The 23,024-nt window shown below is 37.8% G+C and overlaps 3 protein-coding genes across 7 annotated transcripts in view; 1 reads left to right on the forward strand and 2 right to left on the reverse strand.

Annotated features, from left to right (window-relative positions):
• The window catches only part of myom2b (myomesin 2b), a 56,204-nt gene that overhangs the window by 13,138 nt on the left and 20,042 nt on the right, over window positions 1–23,024 (forward strand). For 2 of the 5 annotated variants that reach the window (XM_077594997.1, XM_077594996.1), the window contains 2 exons: window positions 11,086–11,197; window positions 12,363–12,416. In XM_077594997.1, coding sequence (XP_077451123.1) covers window positions 12,387–12,416 — 30 coding nt within the window. In that variant the 5' untranslated portion in view covers window positions 11,086–11,197; window positions 12,363–12,386. Of the gene's footprint in view, window positions 1–11,085; window positions 11,198–12,362; window positions 12,417–13,333; window positions 13,555–20,820; window positions 21,182–23,024 lie in introns of those variants that run through there. The other 3 variants (XM_077594998.1, XM_077595000.1, XM_077594999.1) reach the window with 3 other exon arrangements.
• Window positions 418–13,693, reverse strand: rps6ka2 (ribosomal protein S6 kinase, polypeptide 2). The gene is made up of 22 exons (XM_077595005.1): window positions 13,280–13,693; window positions 11,076–11,192; window positions 10,844–10,925; window positions 10,197–10,277; window positions 9,880–9,959; window positions 9,620–9,726; window positions 8,788–8,825; window positions 8,566–8,708; window positions 8,031–8,101; window positions 7,564–7,652; window positions 6,805–6,869; window positions 5,629–5,731; window positions 5,389–5,534; window positions 5,168–5,290; window positions 4,817–4,906; window positions 4,558–4,716; window positions 4,259–4,420; window positions 3,967–4,043; window positions 3,704–3,821; window positions 3,564–3,620; window positions 2,968–3,048; window positions 418–1,833 (listed from the first exon to the last, which is right to left on the reverse strand). Exons 1-22 carry the CDS (start codon window positions 13,382–13,384, stop codon window positions 1,684–1,686), a joined length of 2,244 nt encoding a protein of 747 aa, XP_077451131.1. The 5' UTR covers window positions 13,385–13,693; the 3' UTR covers window positions 418–1,683.
• On the reverse strand, window positions 15,130–19,721 carry rnaset2 (ribonuclease T2). The gene is made up of 8 exons (XM_077595015.1): window positions 19,653–19,721; window positions 19,155–19,207; window positions 18,519–18,576; window positions 18,375–18,436; window positions 18,188–18,301; window positions 17,320–17,365; window positions 16,804–16,878; window positions 15,130–16,704 (listed from the first exon to the last, which is right to left on the reverse strand). Exons 2-8 carry the CDS (start codon window positions 19,205–19,207, stop codon window positions 16,555–16,557), a joined length of 558 nt encoding a protein of 185 aa, XP_077451141.1. The 5' UTR covers window positions 19,653–19,721; the 3' UTR covers window positions 15,130–16,554.

Below are 23,024 nucleotides of genomic sequence, written 5' to 3' on the forward strand. Positions count from 1 at the left end.
CGAAGACAGCTGGGTTGGGCCCCAGCAACCCCCGCAACCCTTTCCAGGATGGGTGGTGTGGAAGATGAATGAATAAAAATAAATAAAAAGTAAAAAAACTAAAACCCACTTACACCCCTGGTGCAGCTTATACGTGTTATATTGTGTTTTTTGGGCTCTGACAATTTTTAAAAAAATATGTTGTGTTATTATTGTTTCTTTAACGTATGTTATTCTTTATTTGTTCCTGATCAATTAAAAAACACCTCTCAAAAACGTGACTTATACTTTAGTGCGATGTAACTAGTATGTTTATTCACCTATTTATTGTGCATTGTTTTGCGAGAGCGACGTAGAGTCGAAAAATATGCCACATGCTGAAACTCATACATACTGTATGCGGCTCACCATGGAAACAAATCCACGTAAAGGCACATACATTGTTGTGATAATCTTTATTTGTAAAACTTTGGCATCTTGACCAACCATTTCAATGATTAGCCAGGTATAGATGGTATCTACACCCATGTATTGATGTATCATACAATGTGATTTATACAGTCTGCACGGTCAATATTTACACTCTTGCTGTACATTACCAAATTATTCACAATTCAGCCCCTTCCTAGTGATTTGTTGCCACAGTGTTTGCAGTAAATGAATGAACAATATATACAACATTACAACGTGTTCAAAATATAAGTCATGACTGGCACAACACTACCGCAGTCCAAATTGATTCATCCAGAATGATCACTAAAGATCCCATTTTTAATAAGACATTGTGATTGTGCGCATCTCAATCTACATTACTACTGACACGTTGCATGGCAAAGGATGTAAGTCATATCTGCAAAAACGGCTTGCATTCATTGTATTTACACTCATTGTGGTTTAGAGAGTTTGCACACAATTGTTTTAGCGCTCAAAACCTACTAGCAAATGAGAGCCTAAATGGCTGTCATAACATACGCAGTAATTGTGGGTTTAAAAAAAACAAAAACATTGTTTATTGCAGGACCATGCTTTCTGTGACTACTTGTATATCAAATAATGTCATAAAGGAACATGACTCACTTGGCAAATGTAAAACCTTCCCAACTAATGGGTCCATAAGACATTAGTGACTACTTACTTTAGTTTATTTGTAAGACTAACTAAAGAGAACAACCACAGAAACTCATCATCTTACAATTGAGCTTGATGTTACTATGCTGGTGCCTTTTACTCGGTTCACTTTGGCATATTTACACTTTGGGTGTGCATATAATGGGGTAGATAGAAATAATGCTGAGTATTTTATTGATTTCGACCACCAGTCAGGTGATGAAAATGCATGAAGAATAAGCCGCATCTCACTACAAGTGAAATATACTATATTGTAAAGAGTTATTACATTAACTGGGCATGTATGAGGTGCAGACAATTCTTTCACTTCTCATACAGTATAATGCAATTATAATATTACATATCCAAAATATTTGAGAAACCTTCAGTACGATGCAATGCAGTGTAGTGGATCCTATTTTATTGTGCATTGGCAAGCAGCACAGTGTGTTGTTTTATTTTTCAAATGGTAACTGAGAGCAAACTGGTGCATCTTACAAAGGCCACTGCAATCTAGTATTAGGGACATTAACTAATTCCAGAGGCAAGCGTGAAATAAAAGGATTGACTTTTACAGATACTATCCGTTTGCTGCCTCTATCCCTTATCGTTAAGGTCTGAAGTTGTCACAGTACTCCCAACTTTCTTCATTTCTCTCCGCTGGGCCAAGTTGGATGACTGAACAGGTTCGAGGACTGGAGCTGGAGTACAGCGCCTTAAGGCCAAATAAGTTGCGGACAGTGCCCCCTAGTGGACAGATGTAAGCCACGTTAAAACCCAAAATGTTCTAATACGTGTTATATGCCTCCATCTTATGGCCATGATGGGTATGACGTCTAAATGTAGTCAACGTTCCTTGTATTTAGTGTAGTAGCAGTAGCAGTAGTAGTAGTAGGAGTGGGCAGCTGGGGTTCGAATCCCGGTCGGAAAACATTTTCCCTTAATTATTTCTATATATGTGTGGTCAAGACTTTCCAATAATGACAAAGTAAAGTGTGGCCGCTTCATGGCGTAGACGTTTGTTCACCTGACTGCCATGTGGGAGGCTGGGGTTTGAATCCCAGTTGGGAAACATTTTCCCTTAGTTGTTTCTATGTATTTGTAGTCAATACCTTCCAATAATGACAAAGTACAGTGTGGCCAATTCGTGGCGTAGAGGTTCGTTCACCTGACTGCCATGAGGGCAGCTGGGATTCGAATCCCGGTCAGAAAACATTTTCCCTTAATTATTTCTATATATGTGTGGTCAAGACTTTCCAATAATGACAAAGTAAAGTGTGGCCGCTTCATGGCGTAGAGGTTTGTTCTCCTGTCTGCCATGTGGGAGGCTGGGGTTCAAATCCCAGTTGGGAAACATTTTCCCTTGGTTGTTTCTATATATTTGTAGTCAAGACCTTCCAATAATGACAAAGTAAAGTGTGGCCACTTCATGGCCTAGAGGTTTGTTCACCTGACTGCCATGTGGGAGGCTGGGGTTCGAATCCTGGTGTCATTTGACTGATCACTACACTATGTAGTTCAGTCTACAGATGATCCTTTTTTCATTAAAATAAAGACTTAGTCATTTTGGTTTTTTGGAAAACCCTTGAGTACACACGGTTGCTTCTATTTAAGGGAAAATGACACATGAAAAGAATGAGGATGGATTTTGGTGAGTAAAATATGGCTATATTCCTAAATAATATTTCAATTGTATGAGGTTATTATTGATGATTTTTTATGTGTCGCAGCTGTAGCTGCAGTAGAGGTTTTATAGCCATAAAATAGTTTTTGAGGGTTGGATTGATTCCGACAGCTGAAGGCGTCGTTAGGAAATTCACGGACCGCCACTGAGTTGTAGTAATAGTAATAGTAGTAGTAGTGGTTGTAGGTGTTGGCTACCTTAACAGTGATCACGTCTTGTCTTGTGAGGACTTTATCAGAGAGCTGATCCCTCCTTACAATCCATGGGTGGCGAAGGACCTACAAAAAAACAACACATTGCATATTAAGACCATGGCCTAATATACAAATATACATCAGGACACAATGGATGGATGAAAAAAGCAAAAATGCATTTTTTTCTTAATAACACAGTGAACTTAAAAGCCGCCTTGGCACGGTGGAGCAAGTGGTTAGCAGGTCAGCCTCACAGCTCTGGGGTCCTGGGTTCAAATCCAGGTTACGTCCATCTGTGTGGAGTTTGCATGTTCTCCCTGGGCCTGTGTGGGTTTCATCCGGGTACTCCGGTTTCCTCCCACATTCCAAAAACATGCATGGTAGGCTGATTGGACATTTTCAATTGCCCCTAAGTATGGGTGTGAGTGTGCATGGATGTCATCTCCTTGTCCCCTGTGATCGGCTGGCCACCCATTCAGGGTGTCTCCCGCCTCTGGCCCGGAGTCAACTGGGATAGGTACCAGCACCCCCCGAGTGGTTCAGAAAATGAAATGAGAGATGCGAACATAAAAGCCAGAATTTTTTGGGACAATAAATACCTGGGGTGCAGTTAGGCGCTGATGGGGGTCCACGTGGAGCATCTTGGTCACAATGTCCTTATAAACATATGCAGAAACACATGAGGCACAGTTAATAAGACAATATATTTCTGTACACAAGAAACATTCACGATTCTAACCTTGGCAGCGTCCGACACCAGGTCCCAGTTACCTCCACTGGTGATGAATTTACCACAGCCAATTTGAGCCAGAATTTCCTCTGCGGAATCTTCAGGACTACTGGCAAATGGACTGAAACTTCAGGATAAGCAAATCGGAAAAGAAAAGATTCAGGTCAGAGGAACATTTAAAAGCTTGATCACATATTTAAAACATGGTTGGGAACCTACTAAAATAGAACAACATTGTTGTCACTGCACAGTGCACAAAGTTGCCGGCTTACCCAGCAATCATGGTGTAAAGTAAGATCCCTAAGCTCCAAATGTCACATGCTGCATCATACCCTTGCTTTTTTAGAACCTGCATATGCACAACAACAAAAAAGCAAAAACAAGGGGACAGTCATGTAGGCACAAGAAGGGTCTTTTCATTAAACTGCTCTCACTTAACTCTTAACCCAAGCATTTTGGGAAAATCTCAAGTCAAGAGTGGACCGGGGTTGAATCAAGTTCCAATGGGGGTATTGAGTTTACACATCAAAAAGAGGACAATGATTATGGATGCAGTCAATGTACCTCTGGTGCCATGAATGTTGCTGTGTAGCATGGAGTCATCAGTAAGCCATTTTCAGCCCGGAGCTGTTTGGCAAAACCAAAATCACATATCCTGAGGCATTCTGGGAGTCTTCTGTCATCAGTGTAGTAAATGTTACTGGGCTTCAGGTCCCGATGGACAACCTGGAAAAAGGAACTCAATGGATTTCACTCTTATATTTTACCCTTCTTTAGAGATGTGATCAGTGTTCAATGTTCTGTTTTGTACATCCAAAAGAAGATAAGTTGAAATATATTATGAAGTTTTTGCTGAATCTTACCCCCTGCGAGTGTAAATACTCGACAGTCTTGCTCAGCGTGCAAATGATGTCGGATGCATCTTTTTCTATGAAATTTGGCACGGTTAACACTCTGTCGAGCAATTCGCCTCCTCTCAACAGATTCTGAACCAGGTGCACGCAATGGCCATCATCAAACACCTAAAGATTAGAGAAAAGAGTTGCACTGTAAATACCTGCAGAGGTCATTCGCCTTGTTTGCGTCAAATCAGATTAATTTCATCATGTGTGTTTCACTTACATCCTTTAATGTGTTGATATTAGGATGCTGTCCATATCTTAATAGAATCTCAATTTCTTCAGATGGATCTTTCCTTCCTTTGTCAATAATCTGCACAATATAGGATATAGCCAAAATCTTTACAGAAAAATATACATGTGGATACTAATGTAAATAAATACATATTTAAATCAGCTACATGAAGAAAAATGTGAATTGTTACATTAATACATGTGATAGTGATATGTGCCAAATTTAAATTTCTTTTAAAAAATAACCTACTGTACAGAAAAATGACCCCGTTTTAAAAGCACATCAGCATTTTACATCTTATTATAAAAAGTGTGACAAAGTAATTGATCAGTTTACTACCTTAACTGAATATTCCACAGCAGTCACTCTATGAAGACATCTCTTGTAGACTGAGTTAGCTGGCTGGCCAACTTCCTCTTTCATCTCATAAATGTCACTAAATGCCAGGTCACCACGGAGATGCTACAGAGACAGACAGGCAGTCATTATTATTGATATTAGTCATTATTATAACCCCATTGGCTGAGAGCGTAATTAAGTGTCATTGTTCCTCAGTGTACCTGTGCAATAGGATTTATGGTTTTTCCCTCCTGGTGGGATGGAAGAACATGAGCCACACTTTGTTCCTGACTCTGACTAGTCGCAACAAAACTAAAACCACGGAACAGCTGGTGTGTGTTTGTGCTGGGTGGGATGCCAGGAGAGTCTAGATTGGCAATGAAATAAACAATCTGTTTAATCGAACACATTTTGACTTTGATTTTTCTATATATTGACTTGATTGTGTTCTTTGAGACTACCTGTAGGTGTTCTGGAAGTGAATTCTGGGTCAAAGTGAAAAGTGTCTTCAGGTCTTCCAACAGTGGGTTTGAAAGGTGGCCTAATCTCCTTCTTGTACAGCTTCTAAAGAAAGAAAGAAAAAAAAAAAGAACAACCAGATATTGACATTTATTTATTTATGTAAAACAGTATTAGACTATGTGGTGTGTTTCCTTCAGATTCTTATTGATCGCTATAGCTTAAAGTTTTCATTTTATTCACTTCTCGCACAAATTCACTTGTATGTAACACTGCTCTTTTCCTGTAGGTGTCCCTCACCATTTGAATGCACCAAAGTTTTCTCACAATAACCTTTTCACTGGTACCTACCTGTCAATTTTATGCACTGGTCTCTTTCAATCAAGGTTATCAGCCTTCATTTTTTTTTTATTGTGCTGTTTCATTATGCTAGTTGTGATCAGAAAGCACGCCATTCAGTGAGTTTTGGAAGGTTGCAGCCTCGCTGTTAATAAAACTTTCTACTAGAGAGGCTATTAAAGATAAGAGGATTAGCATGTTACAAATATAGTGTGGAAAACTGGCACAAATGGAGGGTAGAGGATTCTGTCAAATGTCTTATGATTTCATATTGTGGCCACCTGTCAACGGCAGGGTATAATTTTGATAATATAAAGCTATCATGATTTTATAAAATAAATTATACAGTATACATCATGCACAATGTTTTAAACTCCCTTTAGCACATGTGTCAAAGAGGCAGCCCGGGGGCCAAATCTGGCCCGCCACATCATTTTGTGTGGCCCGGGAAAGTAAATCATGAGTGCCGACTTTCTGTTTTAGGATCAAATTAAAATGAAGAGTATCGATGTATATTAAATTTCCTGATTTTCCACCTTTTAAATCATTTTTTTCTGTGTTTTTAGTTCAAAAATCATTTTGTAAAATCTAAAAAATATATTTAAAAAAAGCTAAAATAAACATTGTTTTAGACCTATAAAAACTGAATATTCAGGGCTTTTAATCCAGTTCTTTTAATCCATTTATAAAAAAAAAAATCTAAATATTATATCTAAAATGGTCCGGCCCACATAAAATCGAGTTGACGTTAATGCGGCCCGCGAACCAACCCGAGTCTGACACCCTCGCCCTATAGCATTAAGGGGTTTGCCTCAGGAAAAAAAGTTCTGTACACTCACATTCCAGTTGATTGATGCAAAGAAACAGTGACTTTTCAGTTCATCCACTCCATCTGGTCCTGCACCTGTGAATCACACATTTATGTAACGTAAGATATCATTGCCCATGCAATACCAAATTAACCATTTTTGTGTAATACGTAGTTGACTTGGACATAATTCTCTTGCCTTCTTTCTAATGTTACAAGCATCACTTCTAGGAAAATGGTATTTAAGTGCAGAATGCATCATACAATAACACTATATTAAGGGAAATAGATGCTGAACTGGGAAAGGATCATTTTGAGCTCACTCACTGGTTTTGAACTGCTTCAGAATTGCTGAAGCATCACCAGCTATTACCTTTGACGCCCCACCTGACCTTGTTTATCGGACAACTGTAAAGTCATGCTGAATGTAATCAAGCATCCATATATTTTATTGATTGCTTATTCTGTTCAGGAGTGCAGGAAGTCGCCACCCTAAATCGCATGTAGCGCAATTTTTGACACATCTTAATATAAGCCACTGTCATTATATTTCACAAGAAAACTGGTATTTGTTTATATATATATGTATGTATATAAGGTGCGAGTGTCCAGAGTGTCATGGGATATTTGAGCCAAAAGACACAGAGCTCATTAGATTGTCAAAATACACAAATAAGCTGTATTGGACTATAAACTGCAGGTTCCTAAAGGGGACTTTTCAGCTATTTATAGTCCCAAGATGACAGTTTTCTGTATCTTAAAAATGAAACAATATCAGCGTGCAAAATACCTAGACGGTTTGTAGGGTTCCTCTTGAAAAGTGCTCTTAATAAACTCTGCACCTCAGGACTGAGGAACTGTGGCATTCCCAATTTGGCCCTTCAAAGAAAGAAAGAAAGATAAACATCAACACATTACATCACAAAAATAACACGTTAATCATAATGCATTTTTGTAAGGTCAACACTGGAGAGAAATATTACCTTGACCAACTAAATATAAATAAAATTAAATAGGAAATCACAGAAAAAAACAGCATTGGCCTGTTTTTTCTTTTGCAGCTAAGGATAGCGATTTATATTTACTGAACTATTGCAAGAAAAGGCTGATTGACATTCACTTGTATTTCGCCATTAATCAACTAATTTATCCCTATGCCTATTAAAATCATTGTTAGGTTCATCCAATTGTCAATTGCTAAGTTTTTTAGTTACTTTTAGAACAACAAAAATTGGTGATAAAAGGATTTCATCTTACTTTAAAATAAGGGCCATTGTTTCCTTCCGATCTTTGCCTTGGAATGGTAACGATCCTGTCAGCATCTCAAACTGTAAAACAGAGTATCAAAAAGGCATTGAGGTAAGTTCTAGTCAGTGCTCGAGCACTCTTCGGTGTGAAGGCATCTATTTTGGGCTCAATCTCAGAGCTGTGAGGCGGTCCTGCTATCCAAATGACCAAAGTGCCGCCAGCAAATATTTAATTTGAGAAATTCACAGATTCATTTGACAAATTTGTTATAGTTCACGGGAATGCTTGAATAGGCTTTTGCTTTAAGTGATGACACCCTTCCCCGATGCCCTGATGCGGCAACCATCTGTCAGTGAATGTTAACCTCCTTTCTGAAATTAGTCAACTAAGCCACTGACTGACAAACAAGCAGATGCATGATTACTGAAACTGACAGGAGGACATAATCACACAGATATGGCAATTAAGCATTTTTTTTTCTCTGCCAGCCAAAAGGCAAATTAAGAAATATAACAGTTGGGCTAAAAGTGAAAAACTATCTTACCATCAATACCCCAAAAGACCACCAGTCTGCACTTTGTGTGTGTCCCCTCCTGTTGACCACCTCTGGGGCCATATACTCAATCGTTCCACAGAAAGAATAAGCTCTTTTGTCATGGTCGATGGCTTCCTTGCTCAAACCAAAGTCTTGTGAAACAAAATAAGACTAAATTTAAAGAAGGGTGAATAAAAAAATGTTAAAATAGAAGGACCTGAATGGGCTTACCGGTTATCTTTATATGTCCCTCTTCATCCAAAAGAATGCTGTTGAGAAAGACCAAACTTGATATATTTATCCGTAAAATTGGCTGGGATCTAATAATAGAAACCTCTGCCAAAGACAATGTAAGAAAAAAGCATCTCTCAGAACACTGCTAAGCAGAGATATGTTATAAAAATAATTAATAAATGATCACATTTTATGTGGAGTTTATATTTTTGGATTTTTTAAGGACAAAGTCAATTATTCTGTTTTAAAATCTCTTCTGTTCATGTAAATGGCCTCGCTTGCCCCCTATCTCCCCATTTTTTAATAGAGCTATGACAATATATTTTATATGGTGTTATACGGTGATACTTTGTATTACAGTTAGTCCCTCAATCCACACTTTGCTCCCATTGAAAATGATTAATGCCTTGTAAAGTGTAAAATATGTCAACACACTCCCTGGTCTGCTGAACAGTTGAGGTTGTGAATCAAGCAAGAGTGGAAAAGAATTCCACTTACAAAGCCTCTCAAATTATTGTCCTCAATTCCCTAGGATAATGTTTATCAGTTTGAACATTAAATAACTAGTCTTTTTGGAATATTCACTTACTGGTAAATATAGATTGATCATAATCTGTAATTAGCGTGTCCTGGTTTGAAAAAAAATTGTGTGGACTGTTTACACCAGGTTAATTTTCGGAATATATTTCATTCCCCCCTAATACTAAATCCTAAATCTTAAAAATGTGGATTGTGCATTCTTGCAGACAAATGGTCAAACTAAGTTGGCAAGAAACACAAACTCTTTGGCTGAGGTTGCTAGATAAGAACCAATTGTTGTAGTAAATACTTTTCAGGTTTGAGGTCCCTGTAGATAATTCCTAAACTGTGTAGGTGGTGCAAGGCCAAAGCCAGCTCTGCAAGGTAAAACTTGACATCTTCTTCTGTAAACATCACCTGAAATTAATACATAATAACAAAAATATAAATAAAAATGATAATGATGCATGCTGACAAGTACACGATAGATATGTCAACTTTCTATGTTACACAAAAACCTTGAAGTGTAAAGACTTGACATTGTATAAGGCGGCCAGATAGGAAACTAACCTCTTTCGACAGACGAGTGAAAAGGTCCCCCCCTCGGAGAAAGTCTAGGATTAGATAGAGCTTTCCTTCTGTCTGGAAGGCTACACCCACACAGGGACACGCACACACAAACCAGATATGACACATTGGAGCTTAAAAACTGTGTTAGGGTTTTAGTATAATCACTGTGTTATTTCTAAGGACGTATTTAAAGTTGAAAAGGTGAAAAAGTGAACATATTCCAGCATGGTAAAATTATAACAAAAACAGCTTCAAGTAAAACAAAAAAACATATTTTTGCTGAGTTGTGTTGGGTTGATGCATTAAGACAGACTTACCATAGTGCAATTTCACTATAAACGGATGGTTGACCTCTGCTAAAATGTCTCTTTCCATCTTAGATCTCACTCGGTCCCGGACTGGAAAGGGAATAAAGAGACACTTTAGCTGTGGTGAATGTGAAACACAGGAGATGAAATTGCATTTACTTGATTAAAAACAATAATTAGGATTAGATTTATCTCATGCTATGCTGCTCAGTGGGAAATACAAACACAACATTACCACATCCCATCCATCTCAAGACAAGAGCACTTAAATTCAATGGGGTGCCCGTTAAGAGGATTAAAGAATGCCGTAGTGTAAAGACAACGAGTCAACACAAGACAACTCTGGCTCATTCATTCACAATAACGTTGCATTCTCATTGACAATAATCCCATTCAATTGCAGTTTATCTATATAAAAAAAGTAAGAATTAACCTCTTTGGCTCAAATCCCCTTCAATGTAGGGCACCCTGGGTTCAGATAACACCATTCAATGAATACTTGCCATTCTTTTTTTTTACAAATACTGTAGATAATTGCACAGGCAAAGGTTTTAACAACAACCATGCTAGAAATACTCCTTAATTTTACTTCACATTTTTTGCTTTTTATTACACTGTTGAACTTAATGACACCTTAAACTAATCTACGACCATACCTTTAAGTGTGGCTTTCTTCAGGACTTTCATTGCATAAAGTTGTCCTCTGTCCACACCCCGGATCTTCCTCACCAAAAACACCTGAAATATATATTTTTTCATTAACACTGTTAGGACAACCCTCAGCCTTGACTCACTTGGAAGCTAATACCTAGCTGGATGTCATGGAATAGTATTTGAATGATAGTATCAACTGTAAAAACTGCAAGTCTGCTTATAACACTGTTGTACCTTTCCATAGGATCCCTGTCCAAGCACCTTAAGCAGCTGGAACTGAGAGGGGTCCGCTTTCTCGAAGCCTTCTTTAACATGGTGGCTGATGTCAAACTCCTTGAGTATGCTGTCATCCTGAGGTAAAAAAAAAGAAATAAGACAGTCACGGCATGATAATTGTTGTTGAAATAAACATATGCAAATATAAAGGTAAGTTAAGTAAACCTGCAAGATAAAGCTTTGGCTTATACATTCAGAAGACTATCGATGTAGTCATCAGTTTATCGCTGCTGTGGTTCATTCTGAGGATATTTGAAGGTCAGGACTGTCTTGTTCTTCCAAACTCATTCAACCATGGATTTTATGGACCTTGCTTTGTCCAGTAAACAATTCAAGGTCCAAAGGGCAGGCATAAAACAGGAGAATTGTTTAAAATATCTTCATAATATCAATAATTAAGGTACAGGGACATACTCAATCACCCCTACTTAAATTGTGTCTAATTATGATGTATATTTAAGAACAATATTATTGAAGAGTAACTAAATGGAAGATCGATTCATCTTAAGGTGAGTGTATCTATCCAATACTTGGATACTTTATGCAACAATCCTATTGTGAAGGAATTTTTCCATCCCATTCAGTCTCCTTATTCAAGCATTTGATCAACTGCCAATCTACAATGCAACACTATTGCCTAAAATGCCGATTTAATCAATTCAAATGAGCCATAAGATCTAGGATAGATGACATTACCACATATAGGTACAATATCAACTATCAGAAAATATATATTTATTTTTGTAAAGTTAATCCCCATTTATATCTTTATCTGTCTACTCCTTCACTGTAAACTGGTGTTAAACATAAGATACAAATGAATTATGGTCTGATTTGGATTTCTTGAGTCACTGATATTTTAAATTTGTTCAGTCAAAATTAACCACCAAAACAAAAACAAATGAAAAAAAATCAACACCACTACAATCGACATAATATATGGTAACCACATACACAAAGTATCAAATAAAATGTTTCATTTTTTCCCTATATTTCTTCACAGGATAAGCGTCTTTTGTTCCCCCTTCTATTTATATACCAAAAATACAAAGTGCACCGTGAAACAGCATGCTGCCACCCTGCTCTGCTCTGATCTGTTTAGGCTATAAATAGAACTCTATTGCAGTGGCATCCATTGAATCAATCTGTCTGGATCCATTTATCTATCAAGCTGACTGCCCGCCTGTTTGCTCATCTGTCTGATTGCATTTCTGAGAGGGCTGCCTCTCTCTCTATCTCTCTCAGGCAAAGCAGTGGCCCTCTGCTGAGATGTCCTGGACTGGACATACAACGACATTGGTGACACTGCAGCATATAGTGACCTCACGCCTTATGCCATCCCACAACAAAAAGACTGCAGCACTGGCACGATGGTTGCAATTCAGAATTGAACATTCCAGCGACAAATATGCAATGTACATTTCACAAACAGTCTGAATTTCAAATATTCTATGTGAAAACCGTTAAACACAGGGGTTTTGTTAGGCATTTGAATATGCAAACTACTGATGTCAACTTTATTTGTTGACATCCCCATCAAAATTCTCCCCGGGGCTTGTGTGGGTGTACTCTGGGTATTCCGGTTTCCTACCACATCCCCAAAACAAGTATTGTAGGCTTTTGAACACTCTAAATTAGCCATAGGTATGAATGTGACTGGCTGTCTGTCTCCTCGTGCCCTGGGATTGGCTGGCCACCAATTCAGGGTGTCCCCCGCCTGGTGCCCATTGTTAACTGGGATAGGTTCCAGCACCCCCCGCTTCCCTTGTGAGGATAAGCGATTCAGAAAATGAGTGAAGGAATCCTCATCAAATGTTTGGGTAGTGAAATGCCACAATTTATGAAAATAGCTCATCAGTTTGCCCCTGCAAGTTACAAACATATATTATAAAGACAAAGTGGGAAATGTTCGAGTCGTATAAAGTTACCAAAAGCAGCAAACGTTGTGTTTTGGGATTACTGAAAAAGGCAATCAGTCCATTTGTTAGTAAATAAACAAACAATTAACTGATTGATGCTTTCCTTAATTTAGCTTCTAATCCAATAAGGGCATCCAAGGTCTGTTAGCCCTCTTGGAATTTTGGGATGCTTCTCACATATGACAGGATTGTAAATCACACATTTGAGATGTGTTATAAAGGCCATATACATAAATGACCTACCTCTAATTGACAGAATCCCGCTGTGTTCTTGTTCCGGGCGGCCTTGTTCTTCAGGTAAATAGAAAACCATCTCCTTACTGTGAATTTTCGCATGCTGGTATCCATGGTAACGATCAGACGTGCACATCTAGCCCGTTTGTGAAGCGCATTTCTTCTCCGCACGATCGAGCGGATTCGGACGTCTCCCTAACAGCCAAGTGGTTCCTCTGCTGATCCGTTCTTGACGCCTTTACATTTCACCATCATTTCCATATGCCCTCCGATTGTCTCCTCTGGTGGGTTGCATCTATCTACGAAGGAGTCAATTTCCCATGCGTGTGCGGTGTGTGTGTGTGTTCATCCTCTCCCACCTCTTTCTGCTTCCAGCAGCATACAGCAACAGCTGGTGGAATCACGTGGTGTCACCTTGTTTGTAACCCCCCCTAACCGCCCCCCACCCCTCCCTGCATCCCTTCTCATTTAACCTCACACTGATGGAGAGACAGACACACTGCGTGCAGTGCAGGCGTGAGTGCAAATACTGTATATTGAACATGGGAAACAGAACAACCAGTGGAAAGGAATGTGATGTAATGGTTTGATTAATCGATATGATTGATTAGATCATGCAAAGCTGTCGTGTGTGAACACAGCGTGCGTGTGTGTGTGTGTACGGAGCTGTCACATCAGCAGCTTTGCATAGCTGCAGTATTACGTAACCAAGGGCTGAGAGGTTATTTAATGTAAGTATGGGGTAAATAATGGACCTTGCCCGTTACCCGAGTCAAGTGATCATGGAGCAAATCCCACTTTTGATGATGACAAGTTTAACCCTTAAAATGACAAGTGACTATTTTATGGTAATTTCATATTAGGGGTTAGTTGTGTCACTGCTTTCTTAAAATGTCCAAGTATTTAATTTATTGCCTGTATTTATTAGTGTTAGATATCCATTTAAACAGTATTGAATGGATGTGAATGATAATGTTTCAGTGCCATTGATGGTGGTAGACACCCAATCCGTTTTGACTGGGAAATCTGGCAGAAAATCACCTCTCCCAGTCTTAAAGAATTGAATGTCTCGCACTTTCAATGCCAGCCAGAGCTAAATTAATGCCCTATTAAGGGTTAATGCCATTACTACAGGAATGTTATATGGTTCATGTTCACGTAGATTCACTGAATGTGAACAGCATGTTAAATGCCAATGGTTGGTTGTTGGAGAAATTCCTAACTATAACTATACCTCTTCACATGCAAAGCCCTGAAATCAATTCAGAATGTTTATAATAAATAAAAGACTAATATCCAGCCCTGTAAGGTATTTCTGAAAAGTTGAAACAGTTTGCAGCGGCTTATGAAAGAGATTATGAACATGGTGTCTATGTGTAGATAGGATTAAAGTTATAAGGAGATCACAATATTAATATCCATACAGACAAAGACGATACATACAGAAAAACAGCATCAGCACAATACCATGCTCGCATAAGTTACTACAAGAATCTAATGAGATCCACTACATGTATCATAAAACCTGACATTATTTGACACTTGCCTCCCATTTTGCAATTATAAACTAGGCAAAAATAGAAAAACATTCATCCATTTTTATATGCATGTAGGATAAAGTGGAAATATTATATATTACTATATTCAGTGCTGATTTTAGACCACTGGACCTGTTGAATAGATCTAATTAGGGATTTGACCAAACATAACGGAGCATTTTCTACCCTTTGTATTGGTCTTTTTTTTCCTAAGGTGCATTCATTAGATTCTAAATGTGGACAAAATGAAGTGGCTGTTTAGAATAATGAAGAAGGACCCTTTTGTTTTTCCTATTACTAAGAAAATAAACAAACACAAAATGGATCTGAAATGTTTTATTGGTATTTAACAAGAACAACAAATCCCTATCGTTTTCTAACCTTTGCACTTACCACATAGGAAAACACTACATCCGACACAGGTTATCCATTTCCCATGACATCTGAATACCACAGCAAAAGATTTTAAAAAAAAATGTACAAAAAACTGTGGCATATTGGCTTTTAACAATTTTGAACACCCAAAACATTTCTTGGGATTTTAAACTACAGCTGATCCAAAGTCATACAAGCACTGCTGCGGTCAAATAGGTGTAAAATAAAAAATAAAAACATTAACTGATGAAATGATTTTAAGGTAAACAAAATGAAATGGTAAGAGATCCCCAAAAATTGTGAATTGCTGAAAAACATTACTTCTTTTTTTTTTTAAACAAATAAAACCTGAAAAAATAGCATTGTGACAGTACCCCAAGGCTCAATTCTGGGTCCAATTATTTCCCTTATGTGTATGCTGCCAATTGAGGAAGTACATTTATTTTCATTGTTTTTCAGATGAATTTCACATTCACACATTTATATTTCCAGCCACTGCTTGATTGCCTGAGAGAATTTAAGGCATGGGTGAATGCAAATTTTCTCAGGCTTAATGACTCCAAAACAGGAAACTGTTTTATGGTGTAAACAAGTCCCCACCCTGCCTTGGTGGTGTCTTTGAGTTCAAACATTCAGTCCTATGTCAAGAACCTTGGCTTTATCTTTGACAGTGAATTTGAATTAGTGCTGTTGTTCAAACCTTGAAAAAAATAATCACGCTTTTATCACCTTGAGACTGAACTTCTGTAATTCTTTACTTGTTGAGTAAAGGTTAGTAAGGCATCCATCAATAAAGTCCAGCTTGTCCAGAGTGCTTCTGCTCATCTGCTAAGTAGTGTAAGTTTAGACCAATTTGTCCTTGTTTATACTGTTGTTGATATAATGCATTAGATTTCCTATTTGATTTAATAGCTTTTATTGTTAAATGTGCTTTATAAATAAAATACATTTGAAAGGCAGCCCATATACATATTTCCTTCTGGAGATGGTTTGATATTGTAAACAGTATCGTCTTATAACTGGAAAAAAATGCACTGTGTTGTGGTGCTACTTGGTAAATTACAGTACAATTAATTTGGGAACATAGAGTAGAATGTACACATTTGTAAATGCTGTAGTGCAGGGGTCTCAAACCGTTCCTCAAAGGGCCGCAGCGGGTGCAGGTTTTTGTTCCAACCGATCCAGTGCCGACATTTTAACCAATCAGGTGTCTTCTAAAATAAGTAGCACCTGGCTGCAATCAACTGATTAACTGATTACACTTGCAAAAGGTATCCTCTTGTTGAGTTGGAATGAAAACCTGCACCCACTGCGGCCCTTTGAGGACTGGTTTGAGACCACTGCTGTAGTGTGGTTGGTGTTGTCTGAGGTTTAGAGAGGTGGATAGTAAATTGGAATGTTATGATCACAGACACTGAAGCCAGAGCCACCAGTGAAGGAGATTTCATGCTCACAGTCCAAGAGGGAGAAGCTGGCATTGAAACAAATCTCGATCTGTCCCAAAGTCTGATTGTCATTGTTCTACAAAGAAAGTGAAATATTGAATTTAACTTAACATCTCACTACAAAGTATATTTCTGGTCATTCCAACATTTAATAATTGCTACTAGATTATCATACCTTAAATGAATGAACACACTGTATCTTGGGTTTGACACCATAAAAGCTTTCAATAACTCCTTCGATCTGTGAGAACTAAATTACAAAAACAACAATCATCATTCTAAACTCAGTTCTACCCCATACTAAATCATCACATGATTGAAGTAAAGAAAATTCATGCATTTTCTATTTATTTTTAGTCATTATTATTTTATTAACTCTTTCTGCGCGAATTTGCAGTTATAGGGATCAAACCATTTTAATTGCAATGACTGCCATTGTGGTCTTGATTTGTTGCCCTTGACGGCTGGTCAACGGCAATAATTTTAGCTCCTGCCAACTACTGGAAGTCAATTTTTCTGTCAGTGGCAATTTTGGGATTGGTAAACAGTTTTTGTTTGTTATGAAGCTTTCTTTTGTGATCAATTAGGTAAAATTAGGTCATTTACAACAGAGTAATTGCTGTAATTACTAGTCTATTTATACTTTCCTATATACAATACAATTGCAATGTCTATGTAAAAAAACACTTACTTTATAAAATTCTTCAGATGGGATGATGTCAAATTTCCTCAGAACGCTACAATAACAAGGAAACAATTTTGATTGTAAATTTATGTAACTGTACTAAAATTGTGATACAGTCCTAAATGCAACTTTAAAGCAGTGTACGGGTGTGTAAAATCTGAAAGTGAAACATGTACTAATGCGGGGCTGCCCATTACTTAGATCACGATCTACTGGTAGAGTGCCAAGGTACTATTGGTAGATCGCACGACAATAACATTTTGATCCATCCCCTCTGTCGATTTCCTTAGCCAGGCTCTTATGAATTTGGCGTGTCCGCAGTAAGCTTTAGCGTGAATCGAGAGTGGATTTTGACCCCCTTCTCTGCCACTCCCATACATGTTGATAGATTGTAATGTGACGTATATCAGTAGATCATTGCTGATTTTTGTCAGTGGCCTGTAAAAAAGATAGATTGTGGAAGGTTAACTCCTTGAAAAGTAGGTCTTGGAGCAAAAGAATTCAGGTGCTTCCTATTTCAGCACAACCCCTATTGGTTAAAGTTTCTGTGGAACAAAAAGCTGCACCCACAGTGGCCCTCCAGGACCGATTGGCTCACCCTGGAATTCTAACCCTAACAACAAAGTAGATTGCGGGAGGAAATTTCCTGAATACGGGATGAATAAAGTTATCCAATCCAATCATTGAAAAGTAGATCTTGGAGCAAAAAAGTGTGAGTGCCCCTGTACTAATGGATTAATTGCTGAACAAATGAAAGTGCACTTTTTGTTTACATTGTGGACAAAAACGCCCAAAACAGAAAAAGCTGTGACTGTAATGTATTCATATCCTGAATCAGGGCAAAACAAATAACAGGTAAGAAAGTTTTCAGTACCTGTCCAAGTCCAATTTATGGTACAGTTCCAGTGTCTTGCTGAAGTATTTATGTTGACTGTTTAAGGCAAGAGATTTGGCAGCACATGTGCCATGTTTGGACCATTCGTGCTTCCTGTTACAATAGAGTTTTAATGACAAGTGGTTTTAACACAATTATGCCAGAATTGAATTGCTATGGTCTTTACCAAAATGAAGATGATGCTTTCAGTAAATCAGGCCAACTTTTCTGCATGTCTGGCATCAAGTCCTCAGGAAAAAGAAAAGAATACAAAAACTAAATTAATTTTGCTTTTGGTCATTGTAAGAGAAAGTATAAAGGACAATAATACCTCTACTTCCGTTGAGTTGAAATTCCATGTGTTGTTACACATATTTCCCACGTCAGGCCTAAAAATATAAAGTAAATGCTGCATTAAAACTGTGGCATTGAGCAGATGTCATTAACTTCCTGTTAATGTAAATCAAAATTATGTAATATATTTGCCAATGAAGGGGTTGGAGATACAAAGTGCTTGTGGCCAGTGTATGAAAATGACTTCACGTAGCAAACATCTACAAGTCCAAACGATAGTCAAGGCTACACATGAGTCTAATGAACCTTTCACTTCGCTTATTACAAAGAGTCATTTGGAGCTGAGAAGAACAAATCAGCGCATCCATGAAATATTTGGTGCAGTGAAGATGTGGCGGGGTCAAAGACAAGTGTATTCCTGGGGAGGACTGCACTATTGGAGGTTTCATGTACTTTGCCATTTGCCAATGCACGGATATTTTGCCCCCAAAAAACGATCGAGTTGATGTGGAATTCAAATAACAGGAACATGCCATTTTTTCGCTTTTTTTTTGCCTAAGATCGTTGTCGTGGAAACGTGGTCCAAATAGATGAATGGCTAACACATGAGTTTCCATTTGATTGTTTTCTTGAACAGAAAATCACTCTGTCTGCAAGCATCACTCAGACTTACCAGAAGCCGTGTAGTGTCCAGTATCTTACATCAGGATGATGACAGGGATTCATCTGAATGTAGAAAAAATGTTTTGCATCATAACCAAAAACTAATACATTCATAAACCAATGATAAGAATCCCACAGCCTAAAATCGGATTGTCAAATTCAGTCTACAACTGAAGATAAATGAGAATGAAATATAATCTTCAAATATAAACTTCCCCCATGAAGAAATTGTATTGCACACAACATCAATTTAAAGTAACAAACATGTAAGAAATTAACATTATCGTGCCACTCTGGACTGCGTGTTGCTACAATCAAAGCACACAACCACATGACCTCAACATCACATGACCACACGTGATTATGAAATTCAGTCAGACGCAAAGCTAAGCCACAAATAGGAAACTGTAAAGTTTACTCTGCAAAATGTTTAGTGCCTTGGCATCTAAAGACTCAGCATTAATATTCTAAATATATGTTTCTACAGCAAATGCTGAATGACACTCACACTACAGAAAGTGTTAGGCCAGTGTTGGGTGAGGATGAGCTTAGTCCAAAGATGTCTGGGGGAAAAAAAAGAGTTGGGATGTTTAATTACCTCACTAAATAATCACTGACAAAAAATATTAAAGTAGTGATTTGCTGTGTTGCCTGTACTTACGGTGACATAGCAAAGGCAGAAGCGACTGCCAAACACAGCAGCAGAATACAGCTGAGACCCATATTAGACCTGTAAAAAAGCCAAAAAAAAAATACAAAAGAGACTGTAAATGAAGTTTTTTTAAAATTAATTCACAATAGACATTTACTCCTACAACAACCATATGTAATAAGGAAAAAAACATTTTTTAAACCCTTTGATGGATGAATTATGACTTTCTCTTCCTCCTTTTTTCAAACCCTTATAGGGCACTAATTTAACTTACTGGCTACCATTGACGGCGCTAGACGTCCAATCCATATGGACGGGGATAGGGTACGTTCATCGGGGATAGGGTACGTTCATCCGCCCCTTCCCGTCAAAATGAACTGAACATCAAGCGCCGTCATATGGCACAGAAACATGAAAAGTCAGGGCCAGTCCTCCCAGTTCAAATTAATTGGACGTCTATCAATGACATTAGCGTGCAATGAGTGAAAATTAAAAGAAAATCTACTTTAGAGCATTAGAATGTATTTATGTTTTTATTCATTTTGATTACATTTTTGCTTTTAACATTGTATACTTTATAAATATATTTATACTATATAAATAATATTTTATTAATAATTATTCAAAAAACAAATGTCTAAAAATATTTGACAATTTTTTTATTACGCAAGTGTCAACTTTTAAAGAGGGACCACTCCCCCTGATTGGGTTCATCAATTCCACAATAGTAATACATATTAACACATTTTGAGATGCCTGCAGCATTTCTTGCCCATATTTTTACGACGGGATAAAGTTCCAAAATTACAGTATAAAACGTTTAGTTTTCAACAAGCGTTGCCATCGATATACAAACAGTAACTTACATCGTCCTATGTTGGGAAAATGATTCGGCTGCTGATCGTTTTATTCACTGCATGTCGAAAGTGCTTACCAAACGTCTTCTGTTGTTTACGATCTGGATGCACTTCCGCCATTTGCCTGACGATTCAGCCAATCACGAGGGACGTTGGGCAAATCCTCAGACACGTGGTTAAACGGTGTTGTTCTACCTTGCTTTTTGCCTGTAATAAGGTGCGATCTCACCTCACTAAATAAAGATAAGCAGTCTTGCATGAAAGGGTACCTATAGGCCAGGAATGGGGAACAAGTTAGGAGCCAAGAGCAAACATTTTAAACTGTGAGAGTCAAATTGATCTGCCAACCGTTCACGTTCACACTCAGACCTAGGTTCAATTTAGAGTGTATTGTCAGCCTACCATGCATGTCTTTGGAATGTGTGAGGAAACTGGAGGACCCGAGGAAAACCCACGCAGGCCCGAGGAAAACCCACGCAGGCCCGGGGAAAACATGCAAACTAACCACTCAGCCGCCGGGCCGCCCAGGTTATTATCAATGTTTTTTTTACTTCTTCACCACTGCAACATAAAATCAGCAATGCTTCATTGTAAAAGTCAAATAAATAAACATGAATTAATCAACAGTGTGATAAATAAATGTTAAATAGGGTATTAACTGTTTTAAAAACTCATATTCATCAGATAGTCTTGGTTATATGTATAAAATTACCATGAGTTGCCTATTAAAATAATGAGTCATTATGATCTAATGCGAAAAATTAAGCTTGTCAGGGGAGCAGAAAGAGACAATTCCAGCCAGCTATGTCACACGGGAGCGGAAGGAAATCACCACGACTTATAGCTTCCTCAGAGCTATGTTTTACCAACTTGTCACTGTGTGCCTGCAGCATAATGTGTTAAAAATATCACTAAGCTTTGTTGTACCTTTTTCTGATGATCAAAGGGTTTTTTGCTTTTTGCTTATCTTCAATGCTTTAAATCAAAAATATATTACATCTTCAAAACACATTGCATTAAAAACATTGGTAATGAATGATTTTATTCTCATGTAGGTGCTTTTCACCATGTCAGGAATAGGCCAAGCAGTAACTTTAGCTTGTTTTATAAATAAGCACTGGGTAAAGTTCAGCATGTAACAGTGTCTTTAGACATATCCAATCTAAGTACAGTTTTAGGGGAGACGTCAGTAGCGTAATTGCCTGAATCAGTTTGCACTAATAAATAGCATAATAAAATAAATAACAATTAGCAAGAATGGTTGGCAGATTTTTTTTCTCTTTGCGTGCATTCTCACTCACTTATCCAGGTTACAAAATGTGCAAAGAATAAATCAAGGGAATTGCATTCTTAAACAAATGATTGCACAATAATGTATGTTGATGACTGGACAGTTACGGATAAATCCACAACAGAACGTAGTCTATTATTATGGTAAACCAAGCTGCGCAAGAGTTTCAGTTTGAAATTGAACAGGTAGAACAAAACTTGCAAGAATTTGGTGTTAGCCTGGTACAAGAAAAAATGCATTTAAGCAAAGCAAAAAGCAATTTTAACAATATATATATACAATGCGGTTTGATCTATAATGATAAGCATCTTGTTGAGTTAGGGAAATTTTAAATAGCATTTGAATGAGGTGAAAGAAATTGTGATATTTTTAAAGATGTATATAGAATTTTGGTTGCATGCTTTGGGGCACACCAAATCTATCATTGCTAATTTATATTCCAAACATTTCTGTCTAATGTTAAGGAGTGAGAACAATGCAAGCAATGCATATTTCAACAACTTTGATCAGACCAGTTTTCATGGATTCTGATGTTTCCTCAGAAATTTGGTGTTGGATGTTATACTTACATTCCGCAAATAACAAACATTTTTAATATAATAAGATGACTGGTTATAGCAGCCTGGAGTCTTGAAGGATCCCGGTTATATATAGGCTTGTCTCACTCCTTTTAAGGCCTCAGGGAGAGGCAGGTGGGGGTCCTTCGGAGACACTGGAGGTTTAGTTGGCCCGTTACTGGGTTTAGGCTCCCCCGTGGATTTAGGCTGACAACTGAAGTCGCTGCAAAGGAAATCTCCAGGGGTGAGCAAAGTTTTGTCAAAACGTTAAAATCCTAATTTTTCTTCCCCACGTTTGGAATTCTCAGTGATTTTGTCTTCCCAAATGGAGGAGAACATGTGGAGATAGGCACAAAAGGGCTTGTACAACCATATACAGAGATATAATAAAATAAATGCTATATCGTGCTGTATGCAGTGTAATATGTGTCGCATTATGTTTAAAAAAGAGCCAAGGATGATGTGAACAGCTGTTTGTTCATCATGGCAACATTCTGCTTAGTGTGAAAGTTGATGTTTCAAG

Source organism: Stigmatopora argus, chromosome 2 (assembly GCF_051989625.1).
Source record: "Stigmatopora argus isolate UIUO_Sarg chromosome 2, RoL_Sarg_1.0, whole genome shotgun sequence".
NCBI lineage: Eukaryota > Metazoa > Chordata > Actinopteri > Syngnathiformes > Syngnathidae > Stigmatopora > Stigmatopora argus.

Bases quoted from the DNA above. Each gene is read 5' to 3' on its own strand.
- rnaset2 (XM_077595015.1), bottom strand. From the start codon at position 19,207: ATGAATCCCTGTCATCATCCTGATGTAAGATACTGGACACTACACGGC. The intron at 18,437-18,518 runs GTATTATTGTCC...CTTTTTCCTGAG, and splicing joins TCAACTCAACGGAAGTAGAG to GACTTGATGCCAGACATGCA. The intron at 18,302-18,374 runs GTAAAGACCATA...CTATTGTAACAG, and splicing joins AAAGCATCATCTTCATTTTG to GAAGCACGAATGGTCCAAAC.
- rps6ka2 (XM_077595005.1), bottom strand. From the start codon at position 13,384: ATGGATACCAGCATGCGAAAATTCACAGTAAGGAGATGGTTTTCTATT. The intron at 5,732-6,804 runs GTGAGTGTACAG...TTCTTTCTTTAG, and splicing joins TTGCATCAATCAACTGGAAT to AAGCTGTACAAGAAGGAGAT. The intron at 1,834-2,967 runs GTAGCCAACACC...TCTGTCCACTAG, and splicing joins AAGACGTGATCACTGTTAAG to GGGGCACTGTCCGCAACTTA.